The sequence below is a fragment of the Chionomys nivalis genome, chromosome 16 (assembly GCF_950005125.1).
Source record: "Chionomys nivalis chromosome 16, mChiNiv1.1, whole genome shotgun sequence".
NCBI classification, from domain to species: Eukaryota; Metazoa; Chordata; class Mammalia; order Rodentia; family Cricetidae; genus Chionomys; species Chionomys nivalis.
Genome location: NC_080101.1, coordinates 64,962,609 through 64,983,370, shown reverse-complemented (window position 1 = coordinate 64,983,370; position 20,762 = coordinate 64,962,609). Strand labels below are relative to the sequence as shown.

At 37.5% G+C, this 20,762-nt stretch overlaps 1 protein-coding gene across 1 annotated transcript in view; it reads left to right on the top strand.

Annotated features, from left to right (window-relative positions):
- Nucleotides 1–17,099, top strand: part of Ca1 (carbonic anhydrase 1) — a 35,573-nt gene extending 18,474 nt beyond the window's left edge. The window contains exons 2-8 of the mRNA XM_057790888.1: nt 9,351–9,410; nt 9,840–10,037; nt 11,425–11,543; nt 13,752–13,847; nt 13,980–14,042; nt 15,763–15,918; nt 16,691–17,099. Of these exons, the coding sequence (XP_057646871.1) occupies nt 9,374–9,410; nt 9,840–10,037; nt 11,425–11,543; nt 13,752–13,847; nt 13,980–14,042; nt 15,763–15,918; nt 16,691–16,807 (786 nt within the window). The 5' untranslated portion in view covers nt 9,351–9,373 and the 3' untranslated portion in view covers nt 16,808–17,099. The remainder of the gene's footprint in view (nt 1–9,350; nt 9,411–9,839; nt 10,038–11,424; nt 11,544–13,751; nt 13,848–13,979; nt 14,043–15,762; nt 15,919–16,690) is intronic.
- Nucleotides 17,100–20,762: the final 3,663 nt, after the last annotated feature.

Genomic DNA, 20,762 nt, shown 5'->3' with positions numbered 1-20,762 from the left:
GCATGTTGAAGGAAGCAGGTGTTTTTTTAAAGAATGGAAGATTATCTCAACATTTCCATTTTAGCACCCTTTCTGGAAATTAGAATGGATTTTTTCACTAAAAAGTGAAATTTGGGTGTGACTACAGAAGATGAGTTTCTGTCCAGTCTTGTTATTGGAAAAAGCTACTGAATCACTTCCCCTTAAACATGGTTTTCCTGGAACACAAAAAGATCCCTCTGTCTCTCTTAGATCCCTGATAAGATTATTAGTGTAATCTGAGCAAGTGTAGGTGAGCAAGCACAAAGCAAAGCTGCTGGAAGCCATTTGTCTCTCAGATCTAATTCCCTTCTCTGAACCATGCCTTTTAAGAGCCAAAGATCAGAGATCCCTGAGGTTTTGTTGTTTTGTTTGATTGCTTGCTGATTGATTGCTTGCTTTTACCCACTGGAGAACTCAATATGCCCTCTGTTCCTAGCACAAGTTGCCTTGCTTTCTTCCCCCTGTCCCTGTGCACAGTTTTCTTCCTTGGCATAAATTCAGCATCATTTGTCAACAGTTGCCTAGGCTGTCTGAACTCAACTACAGTCAGTAACAGGTCCTGGGACACAAAAAATAAGGGGTCCTGGCCTCAGCGATGGGTTGACCCGGCAAGCAGCAGACAGGCGGGGCTTAAGCCATATAGCAGTAAGAGCTGTGACATAAGTCAACGAAAGGGAAGGTCAGAGTCATGGCTGAAGGACCAGGGCTAAGGTCCGGAAATCTCTGGTGGTCCAAAACAAAAATGAGACCAAGTATAAGTGTGTGGGTTCAGTGTTCAAGTTAACTTGAAGCCAGTTTCAAGAAAAGACATATCTATCCCTGAAATATGACCTACACTGCTTTAAGCATTTTTCTTGCTTACAATAAGTAGTACAGCAAATATGGTTCTCTCCCTCTCCATTTTCACTAATATCTATCCCAGGTTTTTACCCTAGGAAGACATGGGCCATTGAGTTTCAAACAAGCTTTCTCCACCCAGTCCTAGATGTTGTGCTGAGTGATTTGGGGACATCTCTGCAGACAGGTGTCCTAGCTAGCATCAATGACAATATGTCACTGAATTATAAAATCAACTCCTAAAAGCTGCAGTGCTCGAGGCAGTGCCCACAGCCATGCTGCCATCTGTAGCACGGCAAACTTTGCTTGTCTGCTCACTGCAGTCCATGTCCTCTGTAGGAAGAAGCTGCAGCTTAGTCTTGTAACGTTTGATAGCAGTGCTGATAAATGTTCCAAGTTATATCAGCTTAGCAGAAGCATCAGGAATATCACAACTCTTGTCTCCAGGTTATCCACAGAAGTGGTGAAGAGAAGTAGATTTTCAAGCTTATTTTGGAAGAGGCAAGGAGGAAAGAGTCTAAAAGCTGACTATAAATCAGTTACTTTGGGCTTCACACCTGCCCTGTCAGTCTCAACTACATCCAAATGGAAAAATGAGTGATCTAGGATTACACCAGTGCCATGCCAGCAGCCACGGTACTGAAAGGTCACATCTATTATGTTTGGCATGTAGCCTCAGGACTGTAGTTTGAGAGGATGTCATAGTCATCTCATGCAGAAGGCACGTCCATCATGCCAGAATGTTGCTGTCAGTATTTGATCTAATAAAAGACACAATATCACCCTTTCCTTCAAATTCAGTCTGTCTAGCTACTGCTAAATAATGATCACTTTTTTTCCTTGCTACTTTACCCTTACATTTTAAGCCCTGGATAATTCATTGAAATTGTGATGTTTGCCTCTGGCTATAAAATTATGATGATTCTTTTAAGAACATTCTATTAACTAGAATAAATGATTGAGTCAGACTGTGCCTAGGGGTGATTTCATCTAACTAGTCGGTGCTGCCTTGGAGGGAACAACTGGCCTCTGCTAACAATACCATGTGCATCGGCAACTGGAAACTGAATGAGAACTACAGAGAAAATTCTTAAAACAAAAAATAAGACAGAAAAGAGCAGCTACAGCTGGTGCCATCTGTGAGGAGCCACGCAATCAAATCTTATCCTGCTCTGCAGAGGAATTTATGAGAATTCTCAGAGCTCTGCACAGGAACAACAAAAGACCTCATTGTAAGAATGTCCATGTGAGCACTGGCTCTGCAGCTCCCCTGGGGATTACCAGCTGGAGGTACGGAGAACATAGCCAGGAATCTATCTTGCAGATCAAATCACTCCAGCCCTTTGTGTCCCAAGAGATCCACAGTTATAGGATTTGCCTTAACTGGAACATGGCTTTTTAGCAACTTGGGCTCTTAGGATTCTTTTGGGTTGTATGGGTGCCCATTTTTAAAATGTTGACGTGAACCTGAGAGGTGTTTTTCCTGGAGTTCTTTCTCACCAAACTGGTTCTGGCTGCCTCCTGGATGATGATGGAAAATGAAAGCGCTGGCCAGCTTCCGTCCCTGCTTTTGTAAACCTTGCGAAGTTGCACAAAGGTTCTGTGGAACTTTGCCAACTCATTAGAGGCAAAGTTGGGAGCAGTCTTAAAGATATTACTGCAATTTCAAAGTACTGCACATTAAGGAACTCTGGGACAGGCCAAATACTGTTCCCAGGGGATGCAGCAGGGATCTTGTCCTTTGATACATTTCCCAGAACCCTGGAGTTCAGAAAGTCAGTGCCTGTAAGTCACATTTGAGAACGCTTGCTTACATGGCCTAATCAGAACACTTGACTCTGGAAAAAAAAGAGAAGGAAATACTGTATATACTCTGTACTGAGGAGTCACACACATAAGAAAGCTCCAAGAGCTATGACATTCCTTAAACCAGTATTTAAATATTTTTTGAAGCAAAATATTTATGCTATATATGTTTGCCTGGAACAACTTGCAAAAAATAATAGAAAGAAAAACGGGAAGTTCAAAACAAGAGATAACCATTATCAACTAAATTAATTCCTTCAAATAAACTTTTACCTAATGAAGACAGGCTTAAAAAAGTGCGTTCATTTAAACTTGTTTACTTTGCCCTCCGCTAAGAGAACAGAAAACTTTCCTGATGTCTTTTGTAGTGATTCAACTATAAATGCAATGGTGTTTTGCCTCCCTGATGAAGAAACATAAGGGAAGTATCTATCCTTCACCTCTACACCTGGAAGAGATAGAGAAAATGTCTGTGGAAATGTAGAGAAATGTCCTCGCAAGCTACACTGGGGTCTGGTGGTGTAAGCCATGCATTGCTTGGTTTCTACACAAAAGCATAGGATGTGTGAGCACTTAGGGAACCTCGGTAGAAAAGTAAACAATAGCTCAGCTCTCTGGATCTGTGTACACTGGCTATGGATGTGTGCAGAGTTACAGTCTATGCTCCTTTGGGGAAGAGAGTGACTCACAATCATAGACAGCACCATGAAAGACACCAAGCTCCAAGCAGGAGTCAAGAGAATGTGTCAACTCTGTCATCTATACTCCAGGGAAGTACAGTGACCATTGTAAGGTAGATCCTTGTTTAAATGAACATTTTGATAATAATGAAATAAGTGTAATGGGAGAAAGGCTGTTGTTGGGTAATTTTTTTCAGTTAATTCATACTAGTGAAAAATTCTTGACATAGTTTGAAGATGAGGTTCTACGTCTGATGTGTATCACCCACTTTGGACAAGTAGGACAATCCCCCCAACTATGAAGGACTCTTCCTTCATTTTGAAATGAAAATACAGATACTTGTTCTTTCACCACACAGAATACTGAAAATTGCAAAGGAGGTCATACAAGTAAAGCTATAGTGACTCAAAGTGTCTTTTCATGGGACTGCATAAAAGAAAATATTTCTTCTTTGAAAAGCACCTGTAATAATTCCCTTCTTGTTCTTTTTAAAGGTAAGAATGTGTTTTTCTGGATCAGAGCTCAAGAATAAATTCTATCACAACAGAGAAATGGAGGAAGCAGTAACCTTAAGCAGCTCGTCACTTTGCATTCACTCTCACAATATTTTTAATTATTATAATATAGTTACATTACTCCCCCTCCCCTTTCCTCATCCAGTCCCTTCTATGCATCCTCCCCTTACTCTCTTTCAAAAATGCATGGCCCCTTCTTCTTTAGTTTTTGTTATTTGTATGTGTGTGTGCACATGTGCATACATGTGTATTCCAAAATATATAAACATAACCTGATTGGTTTAAATCATGTTGTTTTATGTATATTTGCAGGGCTGATAATTTGGTATTGGATTACTGGTTGATGGGTTTTCTCTGAGGAAGACTGTTTGTCCAGCTCTCAACATTCCTCAGTCATCTGTAGTTTTGTCTAGGGTTGAGGCCTCCTCAGCTTTCCCCCTTCCACAATTAGCATGTCTGTTGGTATTGTCTTGGTCAGGTTTTGCTTAGGTAGCCACTTTACTGAGACTTCATAGGTGTAACTTCTCTGACATCTCTAGGAGAGTTTCACAGCAAACTTCCTGATCATCAGGTTGTTACAGTCTTTCTGCCCGCTCTTTCAAAATGATCCATGAGCCTTAGGTACAGGAGTTGTGTTGTAGATAAAACAGTCTTCATAAATCTTCACAACATTGTGGTCTTCTATATTGACCTTCATTTGTTTCAAAATGAAGTTTTCTTGATGATTGGTTATAGTCATACATAAAAGACTCTGGGTATAAGGATAAATATTTAAAATCTAGTTAGGGATTATGCTGGTTTATTAAAGTAGAGATTGTAGGTTCTCTTTCAAGATCTATGACTTCAATAACCCTGGGTAGTCTGCCAAGTTTCCAATATCAGGCCCAATTTTCCTTTTTTGAGCTGTCCTTACATCCAATTAGAGAGCTGCTGGTTAACATTAAGGTATGTGTGCCACTACTGCATTCTAAGAGTTTCTGTGCCATGTTGATTGTTGCTGTGGTTCAGGGTATAGACTGAGTAGAACTGTTGGTTGCTCAGTCCTTTGGAAGCTTGCATAGAGCTTTCTGGTACCATGAAAGCTCAGTTGAGGAGCTTTCAGGTCAGATCCATCTCAGAATCCCCTGGGTCCTTTGTGCTAAGTACTTGGTGTCTTCAACTATAGGAACTTAGCCTTTCATCTCTGGGAGACAAACAAGGGCAAGTATTTATTGCCTAGAATGTTTTCAGAGTATCATGGACAACTATGTCCAACAACTCAAAGGAGGGCTTTTAATGCCTGGTGTTTGGGGTTTTGTTAGATAGTCTATAGCTCTTGCTATATGTGAAAACTTCACTTAAACAACATATGTAAAAGTACACAAAGAGTGGTATGTATTCCATATTAATAATATGTTATTAATACATTTGTAATATGATATATTATGCATATTTAATCATATATGCTTATGTATTGTTAATAATATATGCACAGTCAGAAATTGGTCAGAAACTTGTTTCACTTAAATATAACTCTTGGAAATTAGATGGGGGGATAATTCATATAGCTCCCAGTTATAGCTAATGGGGCTACCAATGCTTAGGAAACACACTTGATATTTGTTGATCACCCAGTCTAGATACTATCATATTATAGAAGTAATGGAAGAATAAGCCTCACACATGAGCACCTTTTAATCACTACCAGGTCAATCCAAGGCATATCTTCTGTAAATAATGCATTAAGAAACATGGGATTTAAGAAAGGACATATTTAACTGCAAGTGTATTTTAAAAATCTACTATGATAGAATAAAAGAGTTTAGGAGTTAATAAAGGCAATGGGGGACAGCAGAACTTTTAATTTCAAGATGATTTTAGATGGAAACCTCAAAAAGGTACATGAAAGATTTTATCACAAGATCACTGATAAAAATGTCCTTCACCTTCCTTGATATTTACACTTGAAAACTTATCTCCTTTTAGATTAACTTGTGGTGTTTAGTTTAAGCTGTGGTGAGCAGATCTGTTATGCAATTGTTTGGATTTGAGGCCTCATGCAATCATTTCAATTCTCTTGCTTTATGTAATTGTCTATTTGCCTGGGAGTTAAAAATCAAACTCTGTTCTCGAGCCCTCACTTGGGTTTAAATTCATTTTATGGCTTATGAAGTATTGTACATACCTTGCTTTCATGTGAAAATGTTTCTTGTTTAGGTCATTTGGTTGGGGGGGGGAGCACATTCCTTAACCAGTTATAGAAGGTAAGATACAAATAATATTCCTCAGCTTTAAAGATAAATATGAGGGTGTTCCAATCGGCAACGAAGGATGTATGGACTATTATCTTAATAAATGTTTATATATTCCTATTCTCAAAAGGATTTTCCAGCGGGGTTATTTTAGTAAACAAGACAGTAACTAAATATGTTTACAATTTAAAGTTTTTCAAACATGCCAAATTACAAGACACTATAAATTCCCTGAAACTGTGAATTAAAGTCATTATTTGTGTAGAGCTGAGTTGGTTACTGATTTAAAATTTGCCTTCAAAGTTAATATGCTCTAAGACATGTGGCGGGTGGGGGAGTTAAAAACTAATCATAGCAATAGTAGCCTTAAGAATCTTGGATTTTTTTTCAGCTTAGCACAATAAAAATTCACATAAAAATTGAGCAGTTAAATTTTGCCACACAACGTGTCAAACTATTTGACACTTCTAAGAACCAAAGTTTTCACACTCCCAGAAATGATTGACAGGGGCAGTTGGTCACTTCACCATCCCATTAATAGAAGTGTGAGGGAAAGATTCTTTCTGCTCAGTCCAAATGTGGTCATGAGTTCACCTTCTATAAAGCCCATTCACACGCTCACACATCCACTCTCCACACACCATAGAGTTTAGATTAGACAACCCTGCTGAGCAGCTTGCCCATAGTGTTCTCATGAAAACAAAAGAAATGCAGCTTAAAGAGACTTTTCAGCTGTTCTGTCTACCAATATATAGCACCAATTTTTCCAGAAGTTAAAGAGAGAGAACACGGTGGTGGAAAGCTACCTGGCCCAGGTCTTATCCTTCCAGGGGTACTCTTACAGAGACTATTGCAGATGCTAAGCAAGTAAAAGAAGAACAGACTGAAAGGGAATGGAAAAAGGATTTACAGTTTTTGAGTTTTTCAAGTGTTTGGAGCATTTGCTCGTATATGAGATGAATATCATTGATCTGAAACCAATCCTGCTCCAAAATCTGAAATTATAGTGAATCTGCTAATTTCATGATGTGACCAAAAATAATTTCTAATGTAACCAAGATTATAAACTAAATAATATAGAATGGTATAGCAGAGAGGCTGGGAATGGAGAGACACAGTGGAGGGTTTGGAAGTCATATGTGAGAGGGTAACAATGAGCCTTAGCAAGCTCTGACTCCAGGAGGCAGGTCCACAGGAACAAAGCACTGAGATGGACACGAGAAGAACAAAGGTATCCACATGTCTTCAATGTAAGTGAAGAGAAAGATCAAAATGGTGGAAGTGGTATGTATAAAATTCAGATAAACCATTTAAATTGGCTTATCATAGTTTTATCTATCTTAATGCAGAAATGACCTGGCTAGTATTACTATGTTCTATGACTAAATTATTCCCTGAAAATAAGGCTGATTTTGTCACAACAGCACCAAAACTACCATTTCTGCAAGGACATGAAATTTAGGAAGCTTTGTGAGATTAATGTCAAACTTAATAGCCCTTGATTTGGGAAATGTATGTGCCATTTCAGGCAAAACCATGTCTGTTAGGATATTGAACACCCCCAAAAGTCCATGTATCAAAGTTTGGTCCTCAGAGAGGCACCTATTGAGAGGTAGGACAAATCCTTAAGAGGTTTGGCTTCAGAAAATACTAACCACGCATTGGGGGCACAACACAGAGGAGGATTGCTGAAAACCACTGGATCTCTGCCTCTTGTCTTTCTGCCTCTTAGAATGCATTCTACCCATGACACACCTTATCAGATCAAATGAGCTGGGACAGTCTATCTTGACCTGAAACCTCCTGAACAATGAGCTCAAATAAACTTTGTTTATTTTGTAACATAATTCTTGTATTTCTTTGTTCATAATAGCAGATAGTGGACCAGTCAGTAATAACCATTCAGGTCAGAAATGGTCCTTTGTTCTGGAGATACGTTGAAATTCATAAGTGGAAATGATTGTATTAATATTGGTGATTTGTGATTAAGTTTCAGGGGTATATGGCTTCTTTCAAAACAGTCTATCAGTAAAAGCAAAAAGCTTTTTTCCATTTATACCTTTGATGGTTTTAAGAAATAAGCTGTTTAGAAGAGCAAAGCCTGTATTGATTGAGCATCTTCTTAGGGGTAAAAGCAAAGCAAATGTTATAATCTTCAGGAAGTATAGTGGAAGAGACCTATGAATGGACAAAAGCATTAAACACCGTTCCTTTAGCTTAGACATAAAAATGAGAGAGCCCGTTGTGAGAGCCGTGTGAGGGTTGGACCCTCATTAAACTTTACAGCTCTCCCTCTAATTCTTTCTTTGTGGGAGTTGCCCCTAAAACTTTAAATGTATTACCATACCATATAAGACATTCCTATAGTGAATCATCATGTAATAATGCAAGGATGTTGTTCTAAATGCATTGATTAATATAGTAATTCAATGTAAGATTTAAGGAGATGACTAAAACATAGTAATTACAGTTAGACAGGAATTGTAGAGCAAGTTAACTATAGTTAATGGTGATGGATTGTATTCTTTTTTTTTTTTTTTTTTTGGATTTTCGAGACAGGGTTTCTCCATAGTTTTTGGTTCCTGTCCTGATTGTATTCTTTTAAATGAAGAGAGTGGACATTGAGTACTATTGTCACGAAATCAACTCTAAGTAATGTGACCATTAACTGAATTTAATGTTTTATAATGCACATGTGCTCTTTAAAATGATGTTGTATGTGAAAAATCCATGGAGCACCATCAGATTAAAAATGTTATTTAAATAAAATTAAGTTCCTTTTCAAGCTGTGCTTCTTAATGCTTACTAAGATCTAGGGATGATGCTCATTCATTTCATAATCATGCACATTCATTTCCTTATTAAATTACTGTTGCTAACATTGTTTAGTTAACCAGTTATGGCATCACTAGAAATCCTAAGGGCACAAAGTACTTTTTATTATAGAAAATTTGATAAACATCAGTCAATATTCAGCCATGTCTTCCACAAGCGTAGGAGAACAAGACTAGTTTAATAACATCTATGATTTTGATATTTAATTTTTATATTACAATAAAACAATTAGAGCTGACCTAATCCCAAGAGACATTTTTACAATACCATTTATTTTGATATAACACTTCCTGATACGCAGAGATTATGAAATAGTGGACTATTATAGGCAGACAAGTTTCTATAAAAACCCGTGGTGTCGCATAAGATCTCTGCGGCAGTCACAGGAGCAGTTGGTTACTCTACATATCATTTCTTTTTTCAGGAACCAAAACTAAACAGGAGATCATGGCAAGTGCAGACTGGGGATATGATGCCAAAAACGGTAAGAGCACTTCTTTTGCTTTTGTCAAAATAACACTTCATTCCCACTTCTTCTGTTAAATTTAATAATCAGTTAACTTAACTGTATAGTCACAGATTAATGACTTGATGCACTTTTGAATAATTACAGTATCCTTGTATGTAGTTTTAGTAGTTGGCCTTTGGGCATAAAGATCTACAAAAATATATTTGGTATGTGCATACTATTTCTATACTCTAACTGTATAGATAGCATAATTAGGCCTGTATTGATGATATTTCCAAATATACTGTTTATTAGTATAGTAATGAAAGGTACATTTTCAAATACTGAATGCCATTTAAGACACCTGACTAAATCATAATCTAACAAACAAAGAGTTGAAGTCCTGATACTTGGAATGAAGCATTCTGTAAAATTGTAGTTACGTGGACATGTTTGTTCCCATAGGTCCTGACCAATGGAGCAAGCTGTATCCCATTGCCAATGGAAACAACCAATCTCCAGTTGATATCAAAACCAGTGACGTCAAACATGACACCTCTCTGAAACCTATCAGTGTCACCTATAATCCTGCAACTGCCAAAGAAATTGTTAACGTGGGACATTCCTTCCAAGTAGTTTTTGATGACAGTGGTAACCAATCTGGTGAGCCTAAAGACAATTTTGATACTTGTTTCCTTAGAGTCTACTAAATATATTTTCTGTTGAAATCAGATTCTTCTCTCATATAATACATTCCAACCACAGTTTTGCCTCCCTCCACTCTTCCCAGATCCTCCCCACATCCCTTCTCCTGTAGAGATACTTTTCCACTTCTCTTCAGAAAAGAGCAGGTCTAAGAGACAACAGGTAAACAAAACAAAAGAGGATACAAAAAAAAAAATGCCAAGGCAACCATATTGAGGCTAAATAAGGCAACCAATAGGAAAAACAGTCTCAAGATCAGGCAAGAGTCAGAGTAGCTTCTGAAACAGCACAGCGTCCTGTGTATTTTGTACATGTATTTCTTATCTTACAATTGCAATGACTGGGAGGCATTGTGGCCTCCTGGAAGATGGCTTGCAGAGCTCCCAGCTCTTCTTGCAATCCTTCTATTTCTTATTGAGCCATCTTTCCTATTCTGGCCATTCCAGGATCTTTATCATTATTTCTGTAAGAGGAAACTTTTTTCCCAAAAGAGTCTAGTACAAAAATCACAATAAACATGAAGCCATAAAGGAAATATTCTAAACAGGATGAGAGTGGATGAGCTTAATAAGGAGTCAGGTGTGCATCCCATCATACCTGAGAATCTGGAATGTTGCTTGCCACATGGTCAACTCTCCATCAGTATTTATTGAATAAGCTCTTAACGAATTGTTCTATAAGAGTTCCAGCGATGTGAAATGCCATTCTTGCCCTACTTTCCCACCAAATTCTAATTTTAAATGTTAGCTACCTTAGGTGTGTGCCCCTTATTAATAATAGGTTAGGTCTAGAGGGTCTTTTGCTTAGGTAATCATATGATTGGACAGATTCACCAGGCTGGACTGTCATTCAGAGAAAACGTTTAAAAAGTGATCTTGCCCCACAAGCAGTATCTCTTGGTCCCTGGCCATAGGGTTTCAACAAATTAGTTAAACTACATTGTCATATCTTCAATAATTGTTTTTAAAAAACAAGTGCCAGTGAATTTTTAGTTAATAGAAATTGTACTTACTAGCCACACAGTAAGGTTGAATGAAGAAGTAAACTTGTAAATTAATAGAGATCAAAGAAAAGTCTGTGATCATATAATTTATTCACTTTGGAATATATTATCTTGGCAACATAAACAGGTAAACTTGTTTCTCTGCTGGAAATTGTAAATATTTCATGAGCTATATTGTTGCTGTCATAATCAGGAAGACACTGTATATGAGTGTCATCCTCGGGCATATGGAGTGGAAACACAATGAAATGTTGACAATTTCACATAACATAAAGTAGCATTGATTTATATTAAATATGAACTAGAAATTATGTGGCTGAGAGTACCTCTCTTTCCTTCTAGTTCTGAAAGGGGGCCCTCTCTCTGATACCTATCGGCTTGTCCAGTTCCATTTTCACTGGGGCAACTCCAACGACCATGGATCTGAGCACACCGTGGATGGAGTCAAATATTCTGGAGAGGTAATGTATTATATTAACGAGAGACAGCTCATGAGCATGCCTCCAAAGCATCTCTGAATGACATCAAAGAGGAGAGCTTGCTGGTCTTTGTAGGACAGATGCATAAATCCATTAAAATCAAACACTGGCACACTATTATTGCAATAGAGGGATATTTTAGATATTTATCTAAAGAAATGCCCAAACTTATAGGTAAGAGTTCATGAAAAACATCTTGACACCTTGGGGGAGGGTGGAAGGGGGGAGGAGAGAGGTGTGTGTACATAATTATGATTCCATTTTCGTTTTAATTTGCTAAAATGAACTCTATAACGCATATGATTTTGAAACTTGCTTTTCCCCACTTGCCAATGTATTATCACTATTTTACAAGTCAGAAGGGGTTTAATTTTATCTCTTTTAAAAATAACTGCTCTGTATTTCATTGTATAAATATCAGAATTTATTTAACTAGCCTTCTTGATAGACAGTTACAATATCTACTTGTTATTATATTCCACTGAGTTTTGTTGTTGTTGTTTTTATCAGATAATCCTTCAATGACTACATTATGCCTGTATCTGAGGTACCTATTGAAGTAACTATGTAAGAGAAATTTCTCACAGAAGAGGTTTTAAAATATATGCAGTTTATTGTGATAGAATTAGGTGCTAGGGGATTGAATACAGCTATAACTTGTTTTATTTTATAATTTTTAAATAATAACTTTCAGTGTTTCAGACGGCTATAAAAACTTATTCCTAGTTTCCTTTCTGCAAAACTGAAGGTTGACTAAAGTGGAATAGAAGTCTAAAATATTAGGCTTTAGGAAGGATACTTGTAAATATTCATGGCATCTAAATCAGGGATTATATTTACTCAAATAAATTGAGAAAAATAATCTAAGCCAATGATGAGAAACATTTAGTCACAAAGTTCAACATGTTATTTAATATTCATCTCGAAAGCTTGTGTGGAGGACACACCAGGTGATATAGGTAATGTGTGACATGTGCAAGCTCCTCCGTTGACCTCCATGGAGTCAAAGCTGAGCCGTATTGGCTATGTGATTCTTTTCTTCTATAGTTAGGTACTATAGCATTAATATCCTTATATGTTCAAGCCAGCTTCCACATCATAAGTGATCAGTAACATTACCTGCAGTTCTGTAGAGGAGATAACACATGAGTCAATGGTGAGAATTAAGTAAACAGTACTAAATGGCGGTGTGAGTGCATACAGAGAATTGTCAGTGAGTGAGAAGTATAAATGACAATGAGATGACCCTTCAACTAGGCCTGGGGAGTGATTGCTCTCAACATTAGTGTTCTAATTACTCTATTTATCAACTATTTATTAAGTTGTTATAGTATGCTAGATTTTTGTTTTTAAAGTAACTGAGAAGAATCTACATTTTGTAGGGAAATAAAAAGCTTTTTTAAAAAGTGAGGTAAGTTAAGAAGGAAAGAGAGGGGGTAGAGAGAAAGAAGAGATCAGATAAATGCATGAAAACAATAGATTTGAGTTATGGTGGCCACTTTATATTGGGTAATCTACTCATTGAGGTGTGGTATTTGAGTTCAGTCCTAACAATAGAGACAAAGAAAATTCCAGGAAGTCAGCAGTTAATACAAAAAAAAAAAACAAAAAAAACAAAAAACAAAACCCAAGCTATGACCAAGTGAAGAAGTATACTCTGCTAGGCACGGAGGCTGATAAATGTGTAAAACATGAGATTTTTTTTATATAACTGTGGTAGTTTTTGATAGAGCAGTTAGGAGAATATTGTTACCTTTCCTAAGAGGAGAAAATGACAGGTATAATATGAGGACTCAAGCTTTTCCTCAGCCATATGACTCCTCAGACATCTGTTAGACATCATATGGAGATATAAAGGCAATATCCATCCAGGCACATGTGGATGTGTGAGCCTAAAATTTCACCAAGAGTTTAGACTGCAGAATTTGACTGAGGGGATCCTGGGAAAAGCACTGATATGCCCAAACTTCCAAGCAGTCAAGAACCTTCTGACAAAGTTCTCTCATGGAAGAGAAAATTATTTCACCTTTTATCCTAAAGCTAGTTGCCCACAAGATGAGGGTTCACATGGAGTTTGTCTACCACTACCATGAAATATCTCAAATATAACAAATTAAGATGTAATTCATCTTCTGTCTTTTCCTTTGCAACAATATTAATAGTGAATTATTTACATGTTGCCCCTTCTAGCTTCACATAGTTCACTGGAATTCAGCAAAGTACTCCAGTGCTGCTGAAGCCATCTCAAAGGCTGATGGGCTAGCAATCATTGGTGTCTTGGTGAAGGTGAGTCATAAGAGTTACATAATTGTCACTCTCCAGTTATTGATGTTACTTGAAAAAAATAAATTTTGACTACAGAATATTTTATAAGTATCAGTATACAACTCACACCTTCTTTATCTTTTAATTCTCTAGGTTGGTCCAACCAACCCAAACCTGCAGAAAGTACTCGATGCCCTAAACTCAGTTAAAACTAAGGTAAATAAGCTAAGTAAGTTAATTGAATTCTGAAGACAAGAACACACAGAAGTACATAAATCATCCAGTTGCCTGTTTGAAATGAGAAACAGGAAGACAGGTATAGAAGCATAGCAGACACAAGGTGCCGTAGAAACCTTTCTTGTCCTGGAGAAATTGATGTAGGAGTTGGTTTTGTTTTGTTTTCCTGGTGCTTGTTCCTAGTAGAACACTTTTTGATCTGATAAAACCAATCAAAAAAGTGACTTTTTGATCAGACACTTCTTGATCTGCTAAAAACCAATCACACTCTAGTGAGAGCTTTCTGTTTCATGAAGAGGAACATCTTGAATTCTTTAGGAACATGAAACATGGGCCTGAAGAGCCTATTTGAGAACTCTGATTCTGAACCAAACTTAAAACCCTTAATGGATTTTCTGAAATATTCATTCTTAGCACCACTGTCTTAACACTGTTTGACCTTATTTTGAAGGTCAAAGTAATTATCATTATTTTCACCGTGAGTAGAATAATTGTATTTTATGAAAAATAAGTTTGTTTTATGCTGAGTTCAGAAAAGAACTTTGAATGAGCATATAATTAAGTGAGGTGGAATGTTCTTTAAATTCTACTCAAGGATGTCAAAAATATATGAAAATAAAATAGAAGGAATAGTGAGGATAAAAGCAGAAAATAGTAAAAAAAAAAAGAAATAAAATTACAGATGAATACAAAACACTTTTATCAATAAATGAAGAATTTACTTTATAGAATAAACAATGACAAAAATGAATCTTTTGAGCAGTTTTGGTAAAAAAAAAAGCTGGGACAAACACCAAATGTTACTAGAGGGACTGGCAAGATGGCTCAGCGGGTAGCACAGCCTTTCCTAGTAGTATGGCTGAAATAACTCTGAAATTACAGCAAATCATTTGCAACAGCGTTATTGATGGAGTCATATTTTTGACCAAGTAGAGTTCACTCTAGATGTGGATAGTGTTAAAACTAATCTTTGATTAGATCATTATATTATCGGATTAAACATGAAAATTCATATCATCAGTTTCTCCAGCTGACTTTGTTCTAATGCAGTCAAGAAAAAGAATAGTAGAGTGTCTACCACCATCACAATTGACATAATTAAAACTTTAACTATTAAACAAATAAAGAACAAAACATAAAGCTAAATATTGGGAAAACTAAGACAAAATTATGTGTCGATGATATATCTACCTGGAAAATTTAAAGGAGTCAAATAAAAAATTAGATTGACTAAAAAAACAGTCTGGTAAAACTAGTTGTATAAAAATTACCTTACAAATATCAGTTAATTTTCTTTATACAAATAATAACTGATCAGGAATACTTATGGGAATAAATAAGAATAAAATGTAACTGATGGGCTTGTTCTGAATGCCTTTGCCCCTAGACCAGGACAGAGCATTATCCAAAGAAATTAAGATGTTTCCTAATGAATATTAAGTATCTTTTGATAAATATAAATTACAGAAAATTTTTAGATTTTTTTCATCATCCACCAATGAAGAGGAAGATTTAATGTCCAAAACTTCCACATAGTATTTTTATGTTATTTGTGTTGTTCATATTCACAAACATATCAGACATTAAACAAGTATAGAAGAAAAGTCAAAATTAAATGCACCAAAAATCTCTAGGTAATATATAAAGGGGCATAGATTGATACATTTTATAGCATAATATATACTGCTTTTGTTCTCAGGGAAAACGAGCCCCATTCACAAATTTTGATCCATCCTGTCTCCTTCCTTCATCCCGGGATTACTGGACTTATTTTGGCTCTCTGACTCACCCTCCTCTTCATGAAAGTGTGACCTGGTTCATCCTCAAGGAGAGCATCACTGCCAGCCCTGAGCAGGTATCAATTAAAATGAATTTATTTCTAGTGAAGGATCCCTGAGTTTTCTAAACAAACAAACAAACAAATAAATAGATAGATAGATAAAGTCCTTCCAATAATTATTTTTACTCTATGTAGAGAATAGACTTATGAGGTTCCAAATTCCTGATGTTCTTCATAAAGAAAAGTCAAAACTTGTTAGGTGGCTTCTCCGAATGTCAGGAACAGACAGTGAATTCTCCTTGGAACTTCCACAATGGCTCTCAGGTGGCCCAACTTAACAGTTGGTCAAATCGTCTCAGTTTTTCTAGCTAAAGTTAAAATTAAAATATCGATTAAAGCACCTTCTGGCTTATTGTTTCTAAAGATGCTGCTGCTGTTGGATGGAAGAGCTCCTTTCCCGAACTGTTTTGTGTTTCTCACAGCCTTGTGCCCTGCCATTTACTGATGCTTGTGGAGCAGAGGCATTGTACACCAAGCACTCCTACAGGCCCTTTGTCACCCACTTAATCTGAACAACTCCCAAAAGGAATGCTGTGAGAAATCAAGGGGTGCTGAACTGACAAATCAATTGCAGAAGCTCCCAAGTAACAGAGTGAAAGCTGATTTTCTGACAGAGCTAACTGTGCCTCAGTTAATACCTGGTGCAGAGGCGGGGACATTACTGCAGCCTCCTTCCTGCCCACCAAAAGAACCACCACTGTCTTTAACAATGCATTAACTTCTCTGGAAACAAAGTGCTTTCTTGGACTTTAACAGCTTTTCATCCTTTAAATGTCTCACCCCACAGCTGGCACAGCTCCGCAGTGTTCTTTCAAATGCAGAGGGAGAGGCAGATGTTCCTATTCTGAGCAACCACCGTCCAACCCAGCCCCTGAAGGGCAGAACAGTGACAGCCTCATTTTGAGACCCGGCAGGGAGGAATCCTCCATCAGGAACCAGTCCCTCTGCAGACATCACCCAGTACAGTAATCAATGTTAAGAAACAAAGTTATTCCTATGCTAACAAGACAGCATACCTGCAAATTTAATCCATAAAGCTAAAAGCCATTCATTTTAATTCCTGGTGTTAATGCAGATAATCCATAAGCTTGCTGATTGTAATCTCTAAACAAGCACTGTGACTAATGTCTCTCTGTGGAATATTTCATAAGAAAATCACAATTAAGGGATTTCCCTTTCTCCTCTCTCCATTTTAATTGAACCAATAAAATGGCTTTCTCTCTTCTCCTTGTCTATTGTGCATTTTATTAAAACCATTAGATTTCTCCTCCATTTACAGTCCTAAATCTTAAAGGGCTTACTTGAGTCTTTCATCTCAAATGTAACTTAAGAGAAGCCAGGAACGAAGCACTGACTATCCCTTTGACTTAAGATAGCCTCTAGATTTAGTGCTTTTATGCTAGTACAAGCACTGCTTTCTTTCTTGTGCCCTATGATTACAACGTAAAAGTGACTTACCAAGGGCAGTGATGGGTTTGTACGCATAGTCTGTGTTTTAAAACTGAAAGGAGTTGGGTAGATTGGTCAGTCAGTAAAGTGCTTGTTACACAATTACAAAGACCTGAGTTCTATCCCAAGAACCATATAAAAAATGTAGTTGTGGGGGGCTGGAGAGATGGCTCAGGGGTTAAGAGCATTGCGTGTTCTTCCAAAGGACCTGAGTTCGATTCCCAGCAACCACATGGTGGCTCACAACCATCTATAATGAGATCTGCTTTCCTCTTCTAGCAGGCATATATGGAAACAGAATATTGTATCCATAATAAATAAATAAATATTTTAAAAAATGTAGTTGTGGTGACACTATTGTCAGCCCAATACTGAGGAGGTAGAGACCGGCATATCTCAGGGGCTTTCTGGCCAGTTGCAGACACTGAGTCATATTGATTGTTTGCGTGTGTATGATGTGTGTGTGTGTGTGTGCACAAGTGTGCAGGCATATGTGGAGGCGAGAGTCCAATAACAGATATGTTTCCCAGTGTGCCTCTATTTATTTATTTATTTATTTATTTATTTATTTATTTATTTATTTTGAGGCAAGGTCTTTTCCTGAACCTTGTTCAGTAATTCAATAATTTAGCTAGCTAGGCTGACCAGTGAGCTCCAGTGACCTCCTGTCTCTGTCTCTCCAGTGCTAGTGTTACAGACAAAAGCTGCATATCCAGTACCTGTGTTAGTGCTGGGGATCTGTCTTCATTTTGTGTGGTGAGCACTTCACAAGCAACCATCTTTTCAAACCCAGTACTTACGCTTGGACTCTCAAGCCAGCCTGAGGACCAAAGGGAAGAAATATTAACTTAATTCAAGACATTCATGTTGAAATAATGCTCAAGATCTTCATTTTAAACACTTTCTGGAAAAGAGCAATTTCTAAACAAGTTTTATAGGAAGGACCTAGAAAGTACTTGATTCTATAACCTGTGTTTTGTTGTTTCTTTCAGGTTAAAATGGATTCCAGGATTTATTTGGTGTATGTGTATGTGAATCTCATAATTGGAAGGATAAACATGGGACGGGAGACATATGAAGGTCATCAATCTGTTTCCCTTAAGCTGAGTACTTCCAGGAAGTCAGCTTCCTTCCTGTTTCTTCATAGGGCTTCTGTGCTTTCCTTAAAATGACTGATTAAGCAGCTGTTCTCAGACATAGAAGAGCCTTTGGACCATTTGAAGATTTCACTCACTTCCCTTCTATTCTGTGCCCTCTCTGCTTGCTGACTTTGGGTAGAATATTGAACATCCTACAAGGATTTTCTGTTATTTTAAAAATGTTTGACAGCCGGCGTTTATCACAAATTCCCTGGAACTCTAAGAAAGATCTAAAAGAATTTGTTTTTTTTTTCAGCTTCAGTTTCCTCTGTGTATCCAAGCTTGTGCTTCCACAAGGATGTGAGCTGCAGACCATCCTGCCTTTTGGGATACAGTAAGCTGCTCAACAAAAGTTTCTTCTCCACAATGGAAGGCTGTAGCTAGTGGTTCTCAGTCCTCCTAATGGTTCAATACTTTAATACAGTTCCTCATATTGTGCTAATGATCCCAACCATAAAATTATTTTTGTTGCTACTTCATGATTATAATTTTGTTACTCTTATAAATCATAAATAGGTATCTGTGTTTTCCAATGCTCATAGGTGACCACCGTGAAAATATCTTTCAATCCCCAAAAGGGTCATGACCCACAGGTTGAGAATGGCTAATCTTGATGCTCTACTGATGTCTCTTTTCCTGAGATGAGCATTGTACTAGGAGAATGGATTTAATAGAGTGAGGTGAAGAAAATATCTCTTTCAATATAAAATAAAATACTTCCAGGGCTGAGAGGATGACTCAGTGCATTGAGCACTTTCTCTGTAAGTATGAGAACCAGAATCTGGATCCCCAGAAGCCACATAAAAACCATAGATGGTGTGGTGACCATAAATTTTCCCTAGAATAAGCTAGCTGGCTAGCAAATTTAACCAGAAGAGAGACCATGTCCCAGTAAATATAGTAGAAAACAATCATGAAGACAACTAACATCAGCTGCCAGCCTTGTGTAAGAGGTCCTTCTGTTTATGTGTTGCTTTCATTGGTTGAATAAAGAAACTGCCTTGGCCTTTTGATAGGGCAGAGCTTAGATAGGTGGAGAAGACAGAACATAATGCTGGTAAGAAGGGCAGTATGACAGATGCCATGGTTCTCCTGCCTGAGACAGACGCTAGTTAGACTCATGCCAGTAAGCCACAGTCAAGTGGCAATACACATTAATGGAGATGGGTTAAACTAATATGTGAGAGTTAGCCAATAAGAGGCTAGAAATAATGGGCCAGGCAACGTTTAAATGAATACAATTTCTGTGTAGTTATTTCGGGTGTAAGCTAGCTGGGTGGGATGAAACAAAAGGACCTGCTCTCCCTACAACAGATTGGTACCCAATGTGGTGGACTAAATCCACTTAAAAACCTGAGAGGGCTTAAAAAGGAGGGAGAGAGAGAGAAAGAGAGAGAGAGTTTAACACAAGTTTTTGTTGTTTGCTGGTGGTGTGCTGCAGAGAGAATTTCCTGACTCAGCAGTAAAAAAAAAAAAATCAGTGCAGTTTTAAAATGCTGGCTTTCTGGGCTATGCTCCTAGTGTGACCTCTGTCTCTTGTGGGAGACAAAGCATTTAGATGGGGTTTGTGAGTAAATTGGTATGATGTGCCTACAAAGGGGGCATCGCACGCCACAGCTCAGAGGCACACGTGACTCAGAGGTGCAAGCAGCTCTGCCATGCTAGCGGTACAGTACACAGCCCAGAGGCACAAGCGGCTCCATCATGTTGGAGTGGGTGGGACAAGCAGGCAGTACCTTATTAGACCTGGGATTGTCACAGATTAGATTCTTAAGAGCTTAGCATTTTAAAAGCACAAAACAAAACTGTTCCTGGACAGTAAAGAATTACAGATTCACAATAGGACAAATTCAGAGATAAACGACCTCTAAATGGGTCACAGTGTTGGATGGGTGTACTTAGGCTTGGGAGAGAAAAGAAAAAGAGTATAAAGAATGATAAAATAAAGTTAATGCTTTAAAAGAAAGGGTAAAGTCTTTAAAGGGACAGAGTACAGATAGTCATAGATTTTTTAAAAAAAGAAAAATAAGCCACATAAAAATGGAAAATTCACAGTTTGTATTATTGTGTTTTCTTTAATTTTTTTGACTATGAAGGAGCTAAGTACAGAGAGACTTTTCATTGTATGTGCTGCTAAACTAAACCAACATGTGTGTTATAAAGGTATCTTGACTTCAGACTTTGGGTCTAAGGATATGATGCTTTGAAAAAGAGGTTCTTCATTTGTTTTTATAGAGGATGAGACCCTGTGGATTCCTTCTAGACAAATAT